The 15,715-nt window shown below is 36.2% G+C and overlaps 1 protein-coding gene across 1 annotated transcript; it reads left to right on the top strand.

Annotated features, from left to right (window-relative positions):
* Positions 1-683: 683 nt before the first annotated feature.
* Positions 684-15,219, top strand: ISY1 (ISY1 splicing factor homolog). The gene is made up of 11 exons (XM_070735774.1): positions 684-853; positions 2,540-2,562; positions 3,315-3,366; positions 5,011-5,076; positions 6,137-6,179; positions 6,699-6,811; positions 7,115-7,232; positions 8,638-8,760; positions 12,793-12,905; positions 13,207-13,293; positions 14,557-15,219. The coding sequence occupies exons 1-11, from the start codon at positions 851-853 to the stop codon at positions 14,662-14,664; spliced, it is 849 nt and encodes a 282-aa protein (XP_070591875.1). The 5' UTR covers positions 684-850; the 3' UTR covers positions 14,665-15,219.
* Positions 15,220-15,715: the final 496 nt, after the last annotated feature.

Genomic DNA, 15,715 nt, shown 5'->3' with positions numbered 1-15,715 from the left:
AACTTTACGACTTGTGGACTTCAACTCCCAGAATTCTCCAGCCAGCAAAGTTGCCTAGTTTGAGACCTGCATTACAGCGTTACTTCTTTCAGTGATTCATGATTAGAAGCTGGATTTTTAATCAGAATGTTTAGTAAATAATTCTTTGAAACTCAAAACTTCCATTTGTTTGTGAAGCTTCGTGAAGTAGAGAGATTAAAAGCACCATTTTATGATGCTTTTTACACGAAATTGTCTCTCGATTCACACAAATCTTGTAATACACATTTTACAAGTTTATGAAATACAGTAAAATTAATTTTATTTTAAAAGGGGTAAAGGAGAAACAACAAAAATAATACAGCCTCAGGTTTGCCTTTTTCCTCTGGTTAAAATGTTCTCCTAACTCCCCTTTTCACGGGGCGGATAGTTCTGTAGACCTCAGCCCGCCAATTCCACCAAGTTTTGGCTCCGCTACTCCTCCCAAGGGTTCGCTCTTAGGCGTGAGATGACATTTAAGGAATTGGCCAAAAAACTAATACTGTAAAGCTCCTGCTTGCAAAATACATCAGCCGCTCTAATCAGCGCTAGTAAGAGAGACGAATACGACGAAATCTCTAAGCGTATCAGGGCTCTTATATAAAAGTATGTGCGCTATTAGCGCTTTTTGCCTATTCATGGCCGCCTACGCAAACTGCAATAGTGGACCGGAAGTCGCTGTTAAAGGAGTACAAGGCAGGAGAAATTTACGGCTGTCAATTACAGGTCAAATCTCTTCCGGGTTATCTTGGTTTTTCCTCCCTCCCCAAATAACGTTTCCGGTTGGGCATCGGGTTTCGAGGCAACATCGTATTCTCCAGCGGTTGCAACCATGGTGAGTGGGTGGGGGTCCGTGTCGGATCGCGGGATCCAGCGTAACTTCTCATGTGCTAGTTTTTCACGGCTCTTTGGATTTTCTGTCAGTTTTTACACGGCCGGGGTTAGGCATGCACGTGTGAAGAAGGGAAGCTCCTCTGGAAGTTAGGCATGGGAGGGAATCGAACAGACATTATCGCCATTCGTTGTGTTATAGTCCAGGGATAGGCAAAGTTGGCTCTTCTATGACTTGTAGACTTCAACTCCCAGAATTCCTGAGCCAATCAGGCAAGCTCAGGATTTCTAGGAATTGAAGTCCGCATGTCAGAAGAGCCAATTTTGTATTATACAGTTATACCACCGTATAATGGGATTAGATTTGGAGATGATCCAAGTGTATTATAAGAATGAGTGTGTAGGGCCTGAAGGGAAATACAAGACTTGCAATTGAAGATCGCTTGTAAAAAAAATCTTGTGCAGGGCTGGCAAGTCAATATTTATTTATTTATTTAGTTAGTTAGTTAGTTAATTAGTTAGTTAGTCAAGCATGTACAGGTATTGGTATAAACATAAGCATCAGCAAAGTAGGTACAGATGAATTAGCCAGTAGGGCAGGGAGGGTAGTACAACAGTGTGCTTATGCACGCCCCTTATTTGACCTGCCAGCAAAGTAAATACTGTACATTTTTTTTTAAAAAAACCCACTAGTTTTGCTATGAGTGCATAGTTAATTAGTAGTGTCCAGCATTGTGTTTAATAATAGCCCTCAAATTCTTTTTAAAAAATTGTGTAAAAAACTCATATTGAATCCTGCGATTGATTTCTATCAGCTGTCTTGTTTCTAGATTTTAAAAAGAAATAGTTGTGTCATGACTATTATAAGCACAGTTAGTTGCTTGGTTTTGCATGTGTTCCCCTCTCCCCAATATGCCTAGTTGTTGATTTCTAGTTCTGTGGATTGTTATGTTCTGTTGATGCCTGATCATGTTATGATTGACTGCTAGAATGGCATCAATCCAGTTGTCCCATTAGACCAATAGGGAGTGTCTTCAATTATTTAGTTATTTTTATTCATTTATTTATATTCTATCCTTATTTTCTAAAATAACTGAAGGTGGTGAACATATTCCACACAGCTTCTTTCTATTTTCCTCACAACAGCAACTCTATGAGGTGAATTGGGCTAAGACAGAATGACTGGCCCAAGATCATCCAACTGGTTTTCATGGCTAATGCAGAATTTGAACTCATGTTCTCTTGTTTTCTAGCTGATACCTTAGCCACTAGACCAAACTCTAAAAACTCCTTAGTTTCACATCAAATGTGACACTATGAATGGCTGAACATAAACTCACAATTCAAATTAATCTTCAAGGATGACCCAATCTAATTTCAAGAGTCACATATGTGAAATTGCAACTCTTAGCACTGGAAGAATTGGATGTTCATAGTGGATTGATCTAACAGGATTTTTTATTTCTTGTAAAATTTCTTCAAACTTCATGTTATTATGATTTTCATGATTCTTGACAAATGTATATTTTCTTTTATGTTCAATGAGAGCATATACACCAAAGACAAAGTCCTTGTGTGTCCAACCACACTTGGCCAATAAAGAATTCTATCCTATGCTATCCTATCCTATTCTATTCTATTTTAATTAGTATTCCTTTAAAACAAATAACAATTCTCTTTCTCCTTTAAGGCTCGAAATGCAGAAAAGGCCATGTAAGTACAATTTGAATTTTGCTTTTTTTGATTCTGAAAAATTGTCAGCCTGTTTTTTAACAGTTGAAATATTTGCTATATTTGTTCTCCATAAAAGCAATTGAATGATTGATATAAATAACTACTATATATCTTAATGAAAATTCCCCTTCCCTCCAAGTACTAGTGGAGAAAAACAGGATATCATTCAACTGCACTATAATTTTAATGTCCTTTGATTAAGAAAATATGACTCTGGTTTGTAGATCAACACGCCTGCTTTAATCTCCACCTCCAAAGAGAAAAATAAATCTTAAAGCATAATAAGTACATTTCAAAAGATTAATTGAAAGCTTTTTCTTCAAAGCCTAAATGTGTCGGATAATCTAGCACAGAACATAAGTGTGAAAGGATTAGTCCAAAAGATTGTGGCATTCTTTCATTTTTCTATATTAATAAGGGTTATTCACATTGTGAGTTTTGTTTTTCTTTCCTCATATAATAGGATTTATTTGATATTTGTCTGGTTTGTTTTTTTTATAATTTTATATTTAAAATATTTTTAAAGAACAAGGACATTTTTAAAAAAATTTAAGACAATGATGTTGTGTCTTATGTTTAGTAACTAAAGTCTATAATTTTTCAGATAACAAATGCAAACTCCTTTATAGAAATACATTGAACTTTTTATTTATCCAGAACTAATCATCTAAATTGATGTTTGTAAATCATTTTTAAAAATCAGATGTTGAACTAAGCTTTCTTCCTTTTAGGACTGCTTTGGCAAGGTTTCGCCAAGCTCAGCTAGAAGAAGGGAAACTTAAGGTAACAACATAGTTAAACATATCTAAGCAACTATACATTTAAATACAGAAATCACTTTCCACCGAAAAGACAAACATACAGTGGGCTCTTAAAAATAACATTAGCAATTAAATCTAGAAATCCAGACATTAGTCTTGGATGATTGATATGAAATGATTTTATCTCAATTTTACCCTAAAAGGCTGGGACTAGCAAAATATTTTGCTGTTTAAGTAGCCCTTCAGTATCTTCACAATATATACCACAAAGTTCCTAATTAAACTGTGGTAATGATCAGTATGATTAATATGCTAGCTGTTTGGGCAATAAAAAACCATTTGAAGAAACACTTCATAAAGCACTTCTTCCAATTTGCTCAGATTATCAGGATTGTCATACCTACCAAAAGGCTTGTGGTGTTGCTTTTTATATCAGATTATTTGTGAAATAATGTGGTTTGAGCTGACATTAGTTTTGAAACTGGTTATTTATATTCTTGTTTTATTTGTATGCATGTGGAGAACATTTCTGCATTGCCTAGATTAATAATGTGATGTCTGTACATCAAACTGAGTTCTAAGGTTAATTGCTATATAATGTTCTAATATATACATTCATCGCCTCTTCCCCACTTGTTGATGTTATATGTATTTTACATGTGCGATTTGAATAATGAAAACATTGCAGTTATTGAATGCAATTCAATGTAATAAATAAAAAAGGCACAAAATAAAATATTAAGCAGTTTTCATATCTAAGCAAGACTGCTTCTGCAGATAGTAATTTTGTTCATGCTAGTGATGTTCTCAAGGCGTAATCATTTTGCTAAACACAGCAAAATTTTATCACAAAACAGACAAATTTAGGATTTATGTAAAAAGGATATGCAAGGCTGCTTATGTTTTAATTGTTTTTCTTTTATCTGTGTGTGTTTGAAACTTTCTTTGTATTGTATAAACTGCTACTTGAATTTATTTCAACTCAATAGAAATGAAAATAAATAAATAAAATCTGACATAAATCATGGGACAAATCTGAAATAAGTAATATAAATTTCCCTGTCTATAACACAAAGTATGAACAATTTGGTTTTTTAAAACAAAATGTTCAAGTAAAAAATTGAGAATGGAAGCACAGGAAGTTTCTAATAATATATACTAGTTTCTTGTAGAGCAGTCTTTGTTTCAGTACTGTAAATAGAAGTCATGTGCTTTATAGAAATCAAGCTTCTCTGAAATACTCTTGACAAATTTAATTTTACGAAACAGAGATATTCATATCTTTTCACTTGCTATCAATAAAGGATCTCTAATCTTTCAGCCTCTTAATTTTCGTAACAGCTATTTGACATTTTGATCTGTGCATAAAAATTAAAATCAAGACTCACATGGCTGTCCATTGATACAGTATGCTATCATGGGTTGAACTCAATGTCATACTCATATCATTGGATAGCATGTGATCCTTAATTTTAACTTTTATGCAACAATGTATTTTTTTCAATTAGTTGTTAAAGTAATATACTGTAGCTATTATGTTTGTTTCCAACCTACAGTGGATGTAAGAAAGCATGTACATTAGCTATGTAAGTAAACAAAAATAAGTCATTGGAAAGTACATAGCTTAATGCTAGGATAATGGTAAGACGTTTGCTTGTTTCAATAGGAGCGAAGACCTTTCCTTGCATCAGAATGTAATGAATTGCCCAAAGCAGAGAAATGGAGAAGACAGGTATTCCTTCCTTCCTTCCTTCCTTCCTTCCTTCCTTCCTTCCTTCCTTCCTTCCTTCCTTCCTTCCTTCCCTCCCTCCCTCATTCACTCCCTCATTCATTCATTCATCCACTTTTTATGCCACCCAATACTCTAGGACTCTAGGCAGCTCACAACCAAAAATATAAAACATCCAAATAATACTAAAACCTCTAAAAACTGTTTTAAATACAACAGTTAAACTCATGTATACCATTTATGCCCAGATCTCAATGATTACAACCCTCAGAACAACAGCCCCAGGCCTGCCGGAAAAGCCAGGCATTTACCGCTTTCTGGAAGGCCAGTAGGGTGGGGGTAGTCACCCTCCCCCATGGACCCACAGTGAAGGGCCTCCCCCATGGACCCACCAGCCAACACTGTTTAGCTGACGGGACCCGGAGACTACCAACTCTGTGAGCCTTTACCAGTCACTGGGAGCTATGTGGTAGAAGGCGGTCTCGAAGATAGTCTAGCCCTAAGCCATGTAGGGCTTTAAAGGTAATGACCAACAGCTTGAATTGTGTCCTGAGACTTATCTGGAGACAGTGCACTCAGAACAGCTCAGATGTGCCTCTGCGTGCCACCTGTGGCACGTGTGCCATAGTTTCACCAACACTGCCCTATACCATTTCAGAGAAGTGACTGCAGTCACTTCTTAAAAACCTCCAGTGATGAAGTCCCTATAAGTTGTGAGGGCAAGCTGTTCCACTGGTTAATTCTCCTCACCGTTAAGAAACTTCTCTTTAATTCCAGATTGCTTATCTCCTTGGGTAGTTTCCATCCATTGTTTCTTGTCCTTTCCTCTGGAGCTTTGGAAAATAAGTTTAACTCTTCTTTGTAGTAGCCTCTCAAATACTGGAATACTGTACTGATAATATGTCCTCCATAGTCCTTCTTTTCTCTAAACTAGCATACCCAACGTTGGATGTTACCCAGCTCAGATGTCAACCAAAATCTTACATAGTTATCATAGTGTAAAAACAGGCTACTTTTTCTAAGAAAAGAACTAACCATTGTTATATTGTCTCTTTTTTAAAAGATTATTGGTGAAATTTCTAAGAAAGTGGCCCAAATTCAAAATGGTAAGTTACTAATCATGGGAATTCCTAATCACCTTAAAATCCTTCTGCAACTGCAAAAACTAGTTTTCAATAATATTTAAATTTTCACCTTTTCCTAGCTGATAATTAAGGAGTACAGTCCCAAATTTACGAGGGAAATTGATGCCAGTATTCAAAAACTTCTGCAAAACTTATTCTTTTATCTTTTTCTTCCTCTACCCTCCTTGGCCTGATACAGTTCTTGTATTCAGCAAATCTATACCTATAGGTTAAAACAATAGGTTTTAACAAACCTTAAAACAATTTAAGTTCATATGAGTGGATTTGTCTTTTTATTTAAAACATTTTAACAAATGTTTATTTTAACAAAAATAAATTGTAGGCCATTAAAGTTATCCAGAGGCAAAAATAAGTTATTAAAAGGATTAAAGCAAAATGAAAGCTACTGTATAACTCCCACAGATTTTCAGGTTAGAAAAAGTATTGTTTCATCTTAAAACAACCACAGGATAAACTGTATTTTTTTTTCTTTAAAAATAGCTGGTTTAGGTGAATTCAGAATTCGTGATTTGAATGATGAAATTAACAAACTCCTAAGAGAGAAGGGACATTGGGAGGTCCGAATAAAAGAGCTAGGAGGGCCTGATTATGCAGTGAGTATATATTAGTATTTGTAAGAAAATGCAAAAGTATAAATGTATTATCCCTAAATTGTTAATAAAATATATTGATAAAGAAAACCATTCAGATACATAAATTGCTAGTTCAAATATTTTAGTCTCCCTGTTAAAATAATTTATTTGAATATTTCCTGCACAATTTGGGCAGATCTTGATCACACCAGTTGGTTAAAAATATCTGAAGTCATGTGAAATTTTGTTTACAGAGATAAAAAAGGGGAAAAATCCCACTTTTATACTTACAGCACATCTTCCTTAAAAAACCCCATTTTATAGAGAATTGGCCCTAAAATGCTTGACCATGAAGGAAAAGAAGTTCCAGGAAACAGAGGTTATAAATACTTTGGAGCAGCTAAAGACTTACCTGGCGTTCGAGAGCTTTTTGAAAAAGAGCGTAAGTATTTGCACGTTGATTGGACAATTACTGTAATGCCTTTCAGAGGTACAAATTCGAACTTATGTACAAAGTTGAGTTAAAACAGTTAGGAATGGAATATATTCTCAACCCAAGGAATGACTGTAATATAATCTTTTATTCTTATCTCTTCCACAATATAAATATATAAAATCCATATTAAATCATTCATTGGTAAATTTCTGGATTATTTGAAAGTGACAAACCATATTTGTCAAAAGTGTATGGAGATTCTCAATTATTCAGGTCACAGTTGTCCCAAAGGTGCTTTTCAAAAAGAAACTGGAATTTCTTGGGGGGGGGGGGGTTCTCTTGAAAACATTTCACTTGTCATCCAGAAGCTTCTTCAGTTCAGTTTTTCAGTTCTTCAATTTAACAAATATGAGACAATTGAATATCACCCTCATTGTGCATTTAAAAATTGGAATGTTTCTGTGAAGTAGCATGCGTGGTGCAACATCTTAGTTTTTTAAAAGATAAAGTTCAGGTTATAATAAATTGGTAGAATCTACCGTATTTTTTGGAGTATAAATCACACCTTAGTTTTGGAGGAAGAAAGTAGGGGGGGGGAATTGCCTACCAGGTCTTTATCTGACTAACCCTTAATCTGATCAGCTTCAACTCATTAGTTTGCTGGTTTTGAGTATGCATGCTTTCTTTCTAACCCCCGATTTGGAATAAAAAACAGTTTTAAAAAACACTTCACTTCTCTCTCTTCAGAGAGGGGAAACAATGGGAAAAGTAGGCAATGGGAAGACTGCTTTGCTAGCAAAGCAGGGAACATCGCTTTACTCCTTAGTACCTCAGAACTGGAAAAAAAGGTGGAAGATTGCTTGATAGCAAAGCAGGGAAGATCACTTTACTGGCTTGATAGCAAAGCAGGGAACATTGCTTCACTGGCATTAGGGCTGAAAAAAGGCTTTTAAAGCCCAGAAGCCCATCTGATTGTGGAGGGAGGGAGCAGCTGGGGGAAAAACAGGCAAAGGGAAGATAGCTAGCAAAGCACAGAAGATTGCTTCACTTGGTAGCACCTTGTTAGAAGTGAAAAAAGCTTAGTAAAAGCTACATTGGTGTATAAGTGGCACTCAAATTTTCAGCCTCTTTTAGAAGGGAAGAATGTGTGTCTTATATATACTGTATGTAATAGTAGCAAACCAAACAAACTAGTTTTCAAATCACCCCAAAAGAAGAGAGTTTGATTATATCTTGAGAAGAGACTGAAGTAAAAGTAAGTACTTATAGGAAGTACTGTGTCCAAGAAATCCTTTAGCTTGATTAGGTTGATTAGAAGCGTTAGTAAACATTTAATTGAACCTGTGATCTAAAATTTGATCCTTTATGCTTCTATTTTATTTTTTGAAAATGATTTAATTTATCCCATTAGCCCTTCCTCCTCCACGGAAAACACGAGCTGAACTCATGAAAGCTATTGATGCAGAATACTACGGTTACAGAGATGAAGATGATGGTGTCTTGGAACCACTGGAACAGGAACATGAAAAAAAAGGTATAGGAAATACTCTTGGCTTTTGGAAGTGCCATTTACAGAATATTATTTGTAATTCATATCAATATTATTTATTTCAACAGTAGCCAGAAATGGATATTGGTTGCCGAAAATGGCTTGTATTAAATATTCCAGTTCTTGAATATGAGCTTGCAGCTCTATTCTTTGAAATTCACTCTTCATCCTATTCCATAGTACTCCAGGGATCTCTTTTGTTACTTAGCTACCTGGAGGACCCTAGTATTAACTAAAAGCAAGGTCAGTTGGGAGTAACCATATTAAGAGCTTTGGCTGCTTTCCTGTTCCAGCCATTGATCAGATAACAAAGTTGCCTACTAGATTGTTGTATTTTATATTGCAGGTTGCCCAATAACTTTAAGTAATTACAATTGCTAGAAATTTAGCCTCAAAACCTTTGCATTTAAAGCATGTTCGACCACCATGTCCCATTCCAAACACTAAAGTACTATTGGAATCTGTTGAAACTCTTGATAATTTGGAAATCAGACAGTACATGTATTTTGTATAATCATTTACCCAGTGTCATTAGCTTGTACTGGCATCTTGAAGTAAGACTTGCATTATTAATAGATGATTACAGGAACATTTAACACTCACTCTGATCATATCAGACTGCACCTTCTTTTCCTTAAAAGATGACCCAGGGATCCACAACCTTATTCAGTTTTACATATACAGTATATATATTTCACTAAAAGATAGGCAACTTAACTATGCCTTAACCCAGGAGACCAAACTGGCTCTCTACATTTGCTTCTAGTTTTAAAATATAACCTCGTGTTTAAGTTTAAGTTTTATTAGATTTGTATGCCGCCCCTCTTGTACGAAACATTTTCAATACCGTGGCTGATAAGTAAGATTGGAAGCTTAATGACACTTATTTTCCAGCTTAATGCCTATATTGTTGTATAGTCTTTTTTCTGGGAAGCAATCAGATGTTTTTGTTCCTGCTATTTAAGGCAGTTCAGTAAATGCTGCTGCCCTTTATTGGTAAGCCTGGCTGAATCTGGTTTCATGGTAATTAACTCCAGAATGTGGATCCTCATTTATCACATGATACAGAGGAAATTAATGCATGTGAAATTAATGCATGTGCATTAAATAAAACTAGATGACCCGAAATAAGGAAATAATTAAATTGCCTCTTAATTTTGTTAAATTTCTGTAAGTGAATGTGAGTGATCTCTTAGTAGAACTTTTTTTTGTCAACAGAGTGCTTTTCTGAGTTGCTTTGGAATTCAGAATACTGTTGTGTTTTATAGATTGATAATTAAAGGAGATAGATTTAAATAATTGTGGAATTGGAAAGGGCCCCCAGGTAGTTCTTGAGTTATGACCAGTCACTTAATGACCATTTAAAGTTATGGCAGACTTTTACTCATGAACCATCCTCAGGTTATGACTGCTGCACCTGCTCTGCCTTCATATGATTTCAGGCATGTGGCAACTGGCTCAAATTATGACTGATTACAGCATCCTATAGTCACATCATCACATTTGGCTGTGACTCACTGGGTCATCTTTTAAGGGAAAGAAGGTGCAGTCTGATATGACCAGAGGATGTCAGTCCTAGAGAAGATCAACCCTGACTGATCTTTAGAAGGTCAGATCCTGAAGATGAAACTCAAATACTTTGGCCACCTAATGAGAAGGAAGGATTCATTGGAGAAGAGCCTAATGTTGGGAAAGACTGAGGGCAAAAGAAGAAGGGGATGACAGAGAATGAGGTGGCTGGGTGGAGTCACTGAATCAGTAGGCGTGAACTTAAATGGACTCCAGGTGATGGAGGAACATTGTCCATGAGATCACGATGGGTCGGATAGGACTTCGCAACACAACAAAGAGAGTGTCCACTATAACAATGAGTAGTTGCTGTATCTTAGTGCCGTATTTTTCGGTGTATAAGACGCACCTTTTTACCTCAAAAAAGTGTGCCAAAACCTGGGTCTTATATACTGAATGCAATTGGTTGGTGGTCAGCAGTGGTGGCGGAAGCCCTCCTGTAGTCTGCCAGCGGCGGTTTTCCATGCGGTTTGGCAGCTGGCGCTGGCCTCTGCTACCAATTTACATGAGAAGCCGCTATCGCCGGACTACGGGAAGACTGCTGCCGCTACTGCTGACTGCCACCACAGTCACCCTGCCACAGGTACCCTGTTCTCCTTCCCACCGCCGCAGACACACTTTCCTTCGCTGCCATCCCCACCCCGGTCTCCTCTTCTGTCTCTTACGTCAATGCCGCGGAGCTAAGCCGAGCTTCTGCTGGCAGCGGCATTTGAGGTTGCTACAGCAAAGGACATTGATTCGAGACTTGGGGGGGGAGGAGTTGCAAGTGCTGAACTGCCACGCTGATCTCCTCGTTGGCTGGGAGGGGGAAAGAAAGGTGGCCTTGACTAACCTACCAAGGGAGAGAGGCGCTGAGGAGAGCAACACGGCAACTCGGCACTTGCAACTCTTTTCCCCGGTCTTGAATCGACCTCAAAGGCCTCAAAAAAGAGGATTAAGAGGTAGTGGAAGCCAGAAGGAGAAAGGAGAGAGGAGTGAGAGAAAAATAGCAATATGCTCTGAGGTAAACAATAGGTAGGACGGTGAGAAAGAGCAGGAGGAAAAGTTCCACCCCAACAGGGAAATCTGCAACTCCCCACAGACTACAGCAGAAGCTGAGCAGCCCCCAGCTCCGCTTAGGAAATTGGCAAGGGGGCCATGAGCACTTCGCTTGAAGCTTCTTTTTCAAAGCCCCCCGGATCGGGCAGTCCTGATTGGGCAACGGGATGAGTTGCCCCGGCTTCTTTTCCAAGGCTCTGGCATTTCCTCTCTGCATCAAAGTGGAGGCTCTTGTGCTTCCCTTCCCCCTCTTCCCCCTCTGCTGTGCGTCACTATCCCCGTGCCCTAGTTAGAAGTAAGACTACCTTGTGCTTGTGTTAAGTCATAAAAAGAGCCGAGAGGGGAGTTGGGGGTGGAGAGATCTTGGAAAATGGCAAGATGCCTTTGCATTTTATAAATTAAAGATGCTGAAATGAAAAGAGTAAGGGAAGAGGGCATTCGTCCATGAAACCTTTTATAACCGGTTTGAGCTTTCATGGAATAACAGGATCCACATCCTTGAGAGATTCCCACCCTTTTGTCCTATTTTTGAGTCTTGTTATTCTCTTGCTGCCCATACAGTCTTTCACACAGAAGTCAAAGTTTGAAAAGTAGTTTGTACAGCTCATTCCACAAAGATATGGCCGGCAGATAAAAACAAAACAAAACCCTCTGCTTTATCATCTGCCCTCCCATTCTTGCCAAGGCTTGTAAAAAACCCAAGAACTCTTTTTTTAAGTTTACAAACTTCAAAACCTTAGGTTCTAGAAGGCAGTGTCCCCCCTTTCCCTCACATTTTGTAACTAGTCACCTTCATGTAAGAAAATAATATAAATATACTTAATAACAGATTAATCTTAACAAAAAAACAACACATTAGCTTCATTGAAATGCAATGCAGAGAAATTACTGGAAAGTTTTAATGTAGTACATACGTGTTAAGATATGGATATAATACAGTCATACATCTCAGGGAATGGGAAATAACCATAAATTCATCTTTAGATGTGTAATATTGCCATAGAAGACAGAAAGATCTGGTCTCCAAATGATTGAGGGTAGATTTATGAGTGCACATAAGAATTGGGAGAGGAGTGGATATGTCCATTTAGCACATCTGTTCCCAAAACCTCTAGATTCAGACCACAGTGCAATCCATTAAGGCAGCAGCATGGTTGATCCAGAAAATGTCATTTATGTGATTGCATAAGTGATGCTATTGCAAGATTACTTGTGTAACTCACTTGATATTTAATGGTTTTCCAGTATTTCCTGATATTTTATTAAAAATATAATACTACACCATTTGGTTCAAAATACTTTTTCTCTTGTTTTTCTCATCTAAAATCTAGGTGCGTCTTATACATCGAAAAATATAGTAGTTATCGGTTTCCAATACAACTTTCAAATGTGGCTATTTTACTTTTCCAGTTATTGCAGAAGCAGTGGAAAGGTGGAAGATAGAGAGAGAAGCACATCTTGCAAGAGGTGACAAGGAAGAAGAGGAGGAGGAAGAAAACATCTATGCAGTAAATGACAATGAGGTAGTGTATCTGTTTCCAGCCTTATGCTATATATTATATAGCCTATATAGTAAACTAATGTACTCCATCATGACTGATTAAAAGATTAATTATAAATGTGTAGCTACATATTCATAAGTTGATAGACCTGTATTTTTCAATGCTGCCTTATACAAAATGAATATAATTAACTCTGATTTCTAGCCGGACTCTGGCTGAAGTGCCACCAGGAGAGCAAGCAATTGTTCTGTTTATTTTGAAGTAAAGTTCTAATGATGTGCTAAGCAAACTTAGAATTCAGCATTTTCTCAATGCTTTGCAGTCGGATGAAGAAAATGGAATGAAAACAGATGGTGAGGATAGTCAGCAGAAGTTTATTGCTCATGTCCCAGTACCATCACAACAGGAGGTAAGGACTCACATATCAAAGAAATACAGGAGGCATAACTTTGAAAGATGGGGGAGGTTGGGAGGAAGGAAGAAAAAGGTGAAAAGGAAGAATGAAGAAAGAGAGCGAGTAAAACAATTAGTATATTTCAAAGTAAGTATATTTCCTCAGCATACACTATAATAGGCTATTACTGTTGATAGTTGGGTGTTCACATACGTTCGGAAAGAAAGGGAGAGATGGTAAAAGTGCCGCTGAATGAATTTCTATGGAGATTATCAGTCATTTAGGTCATGGTTGTCCCAAAGGTGCTTTTTTCAAGAGGCAACTTGACTTTCTGGTTTTTCTTTGAAGACGTTTTGTTTCTCATCCAATAAACTTCTTAGGCTCTCATTGAATGGTGGGAAATGGAAGGATTTATACTCCTTGGTCATTTGCTTGATTTTTAGTAGGTCATTAAGGTCACCTGGAGGTTTATCTGTATCATCAGGTCATCTGAGCGGTGCAAATTGGCGTGGAGCCTTCTGGGAACTGTTGAAAGGGCATTGTTGTACATTGAGGATAAATGATATTGTATCCTTCTCTCTCTGTTTAATTTTAACATAGATGGCCTCTTGAAAAAAGCAGTTTTGGAACACTGAAATGATTCTTCATTGGGAATTTAATTCATTGTCAGACAACCTCTGTCCTGTTATGTTCATGTTTTAAATATATATATATTTTAAAACATAGAAAACAGAACGACCATGGGAGCAGAATCAACTTCTGACTTCTTGTTGGCTTCCCCATTAACTTTCCTTTCCCACCCTTTCATTCTGTCATTATATTCTTTCCCTCCCTTCCTCCCTTTCATTCCCTTCCAGCTTTCCTTTAATATGAAATTTTGATTTGCCATTATAAGGATAGGTATGTGTAATTTTTAGGCTCTCTAATGTATTAGTGAGGAGGAAATTAGGACCTTTAAAATTACAAGGTTCATACAAAGTGTTCATACAATGCAAATCATTAAAATGTTATCTAATTGGCAAGTTATGTTTTGATTGTTTGCATTGGATGAATGGTTTTGGTATGTGCATTTGCAAGATGCTGCAGTTGAACAATTTAGCAATTTTCATACTCATTTCTGAAAAATAGTATTGTAACTTGTGTTGTTTTTATTAAATGAGGTACCATGTTCTATGGCCAATTCTATAATCAATTCTGTTATGATCAGTTTCTTAAGTTACTTTTACTAAAGAATTTTCCATTTGCAAGTTTTCAAATTGATTGTTGCTCATTTTACAGATTGAAGAAGCTCTTGTCCGAAGAAAAAAGATGGAACTTCTTCAAAAATATGCTAGTGAAGCTCTTCTTGCTCAAAGTGAAGAGGCTAAAAGACTTCTAGGATTATAGTAATTGCTCGTTCTATTTTTATCATCTATTTTGATTCTACAGAATCAGTATAGTCTTGATTCTATAGAAGTAAGACTTTGCAAGTTCTAGAATGAAGATGGTCATTTTTTCAAAAATACACTTTTCACTCTATCTTATGAGAGTTTATTCATTTTCACTTTCTACCTTCAAGCTCTAAATAGCTAGTCTGTTTTGAATGTATCTTTGTCCACCTATTTTCCTCTTTTTTATTTTACCTTAGTAATAACTCTTATATTGAAAAGTAACATTTTATATGAGTCTTCACTTCAGTAGAATGTTGAGTAGCTCTTAGATTTATTATTTTGAATTTAGTATATCATGTGTAAATTTGTAATTATCAAACATTTCTACATCTGTGGAATGGTATTTAATTTTGAGTTTTTAAGAGAACTGAAATGTTCAATATAGTTAATATGGAACTATGTATTATGCTACTGGGAAAAACACTCACTTGACTGGGTTTCTGAAATGCTGAATATTTCAGCAAATAAAATTGTAAATATTTTTTAATAAAATCTCCTTTTTTTAGTAAAACTATGCAGATTTAACTGTTTATTGCTTTTGTTAAAAATACTAAAATTCTACAGCTATGAATATAATTTATAAATAATATGAATTGAGTGAGGCATCCTAAGGACCAATTTCACTAAATAGCAGATTTTAATCTTACTCTTTTTTACAATAATACCCAAATACAGTACATTATTATATAATTAGTCCAAGTCATACAGCAACATGGTGTTTCTATAAAGTGACCCATTTTTCTACCACCAAATTAACAAGTGTGAATGCTAATATTTAGCAATTGTAAGACAGAATAAAACATTTTAAAGCATTGCTCAAATCAATCTTCATATACTGTATATTGTATTGTACTGATAAGAATGGAATCTTTAAGTACACAGCTATATATACTGTAAACTTGAAGAAAAATTTCAGTACTTAGAATAAGAGAAAAACAATATAACATTATAGATTTTATGCAGATGCACCCATTACTAGCAAAGCAGACATACTGTAATTGGCAAAG

This window comes from Erythrolamprus reginae, chromosome 2 (assembly GCF_031021105.1).
Source record: "Erythrolamprus reginae isolate rEryReg1 chromosome 2, rEryReg1.hap1, whole genome shotgun sequence".
Taxonomy (NCBI): domain Eukaryota; kingdom Metazoa; phylum Chordata; class Lepidosauria; order Squamata; family Dipsadidae; genus Erythrolamprus; species Erythrolamprus reginae.
The sequence above is the reverse complement of the archived record's forward strand: the minus strand, read 5'-3'. Positions and strand labels throughout refer to the sequence as shown.

Coding starts and splice junctions, on each gene's coding strand:
- ISY1 (XM_070735774.1), top strand. Junction 6,812..7,114: donor TAGGAGGGCCTGATTATGCA/GTGAGTATATAT, acceptor CCCATTTTATAG/AGAATTGGCCCTAAAATGCT. Junction 8,761..12,792: donor ACAGGAACATGAAAAAAAAG/GTATAGGAAATA, acceptor TTACTTTTCCAG/TTATTGCAGAAGCAGTGGAA.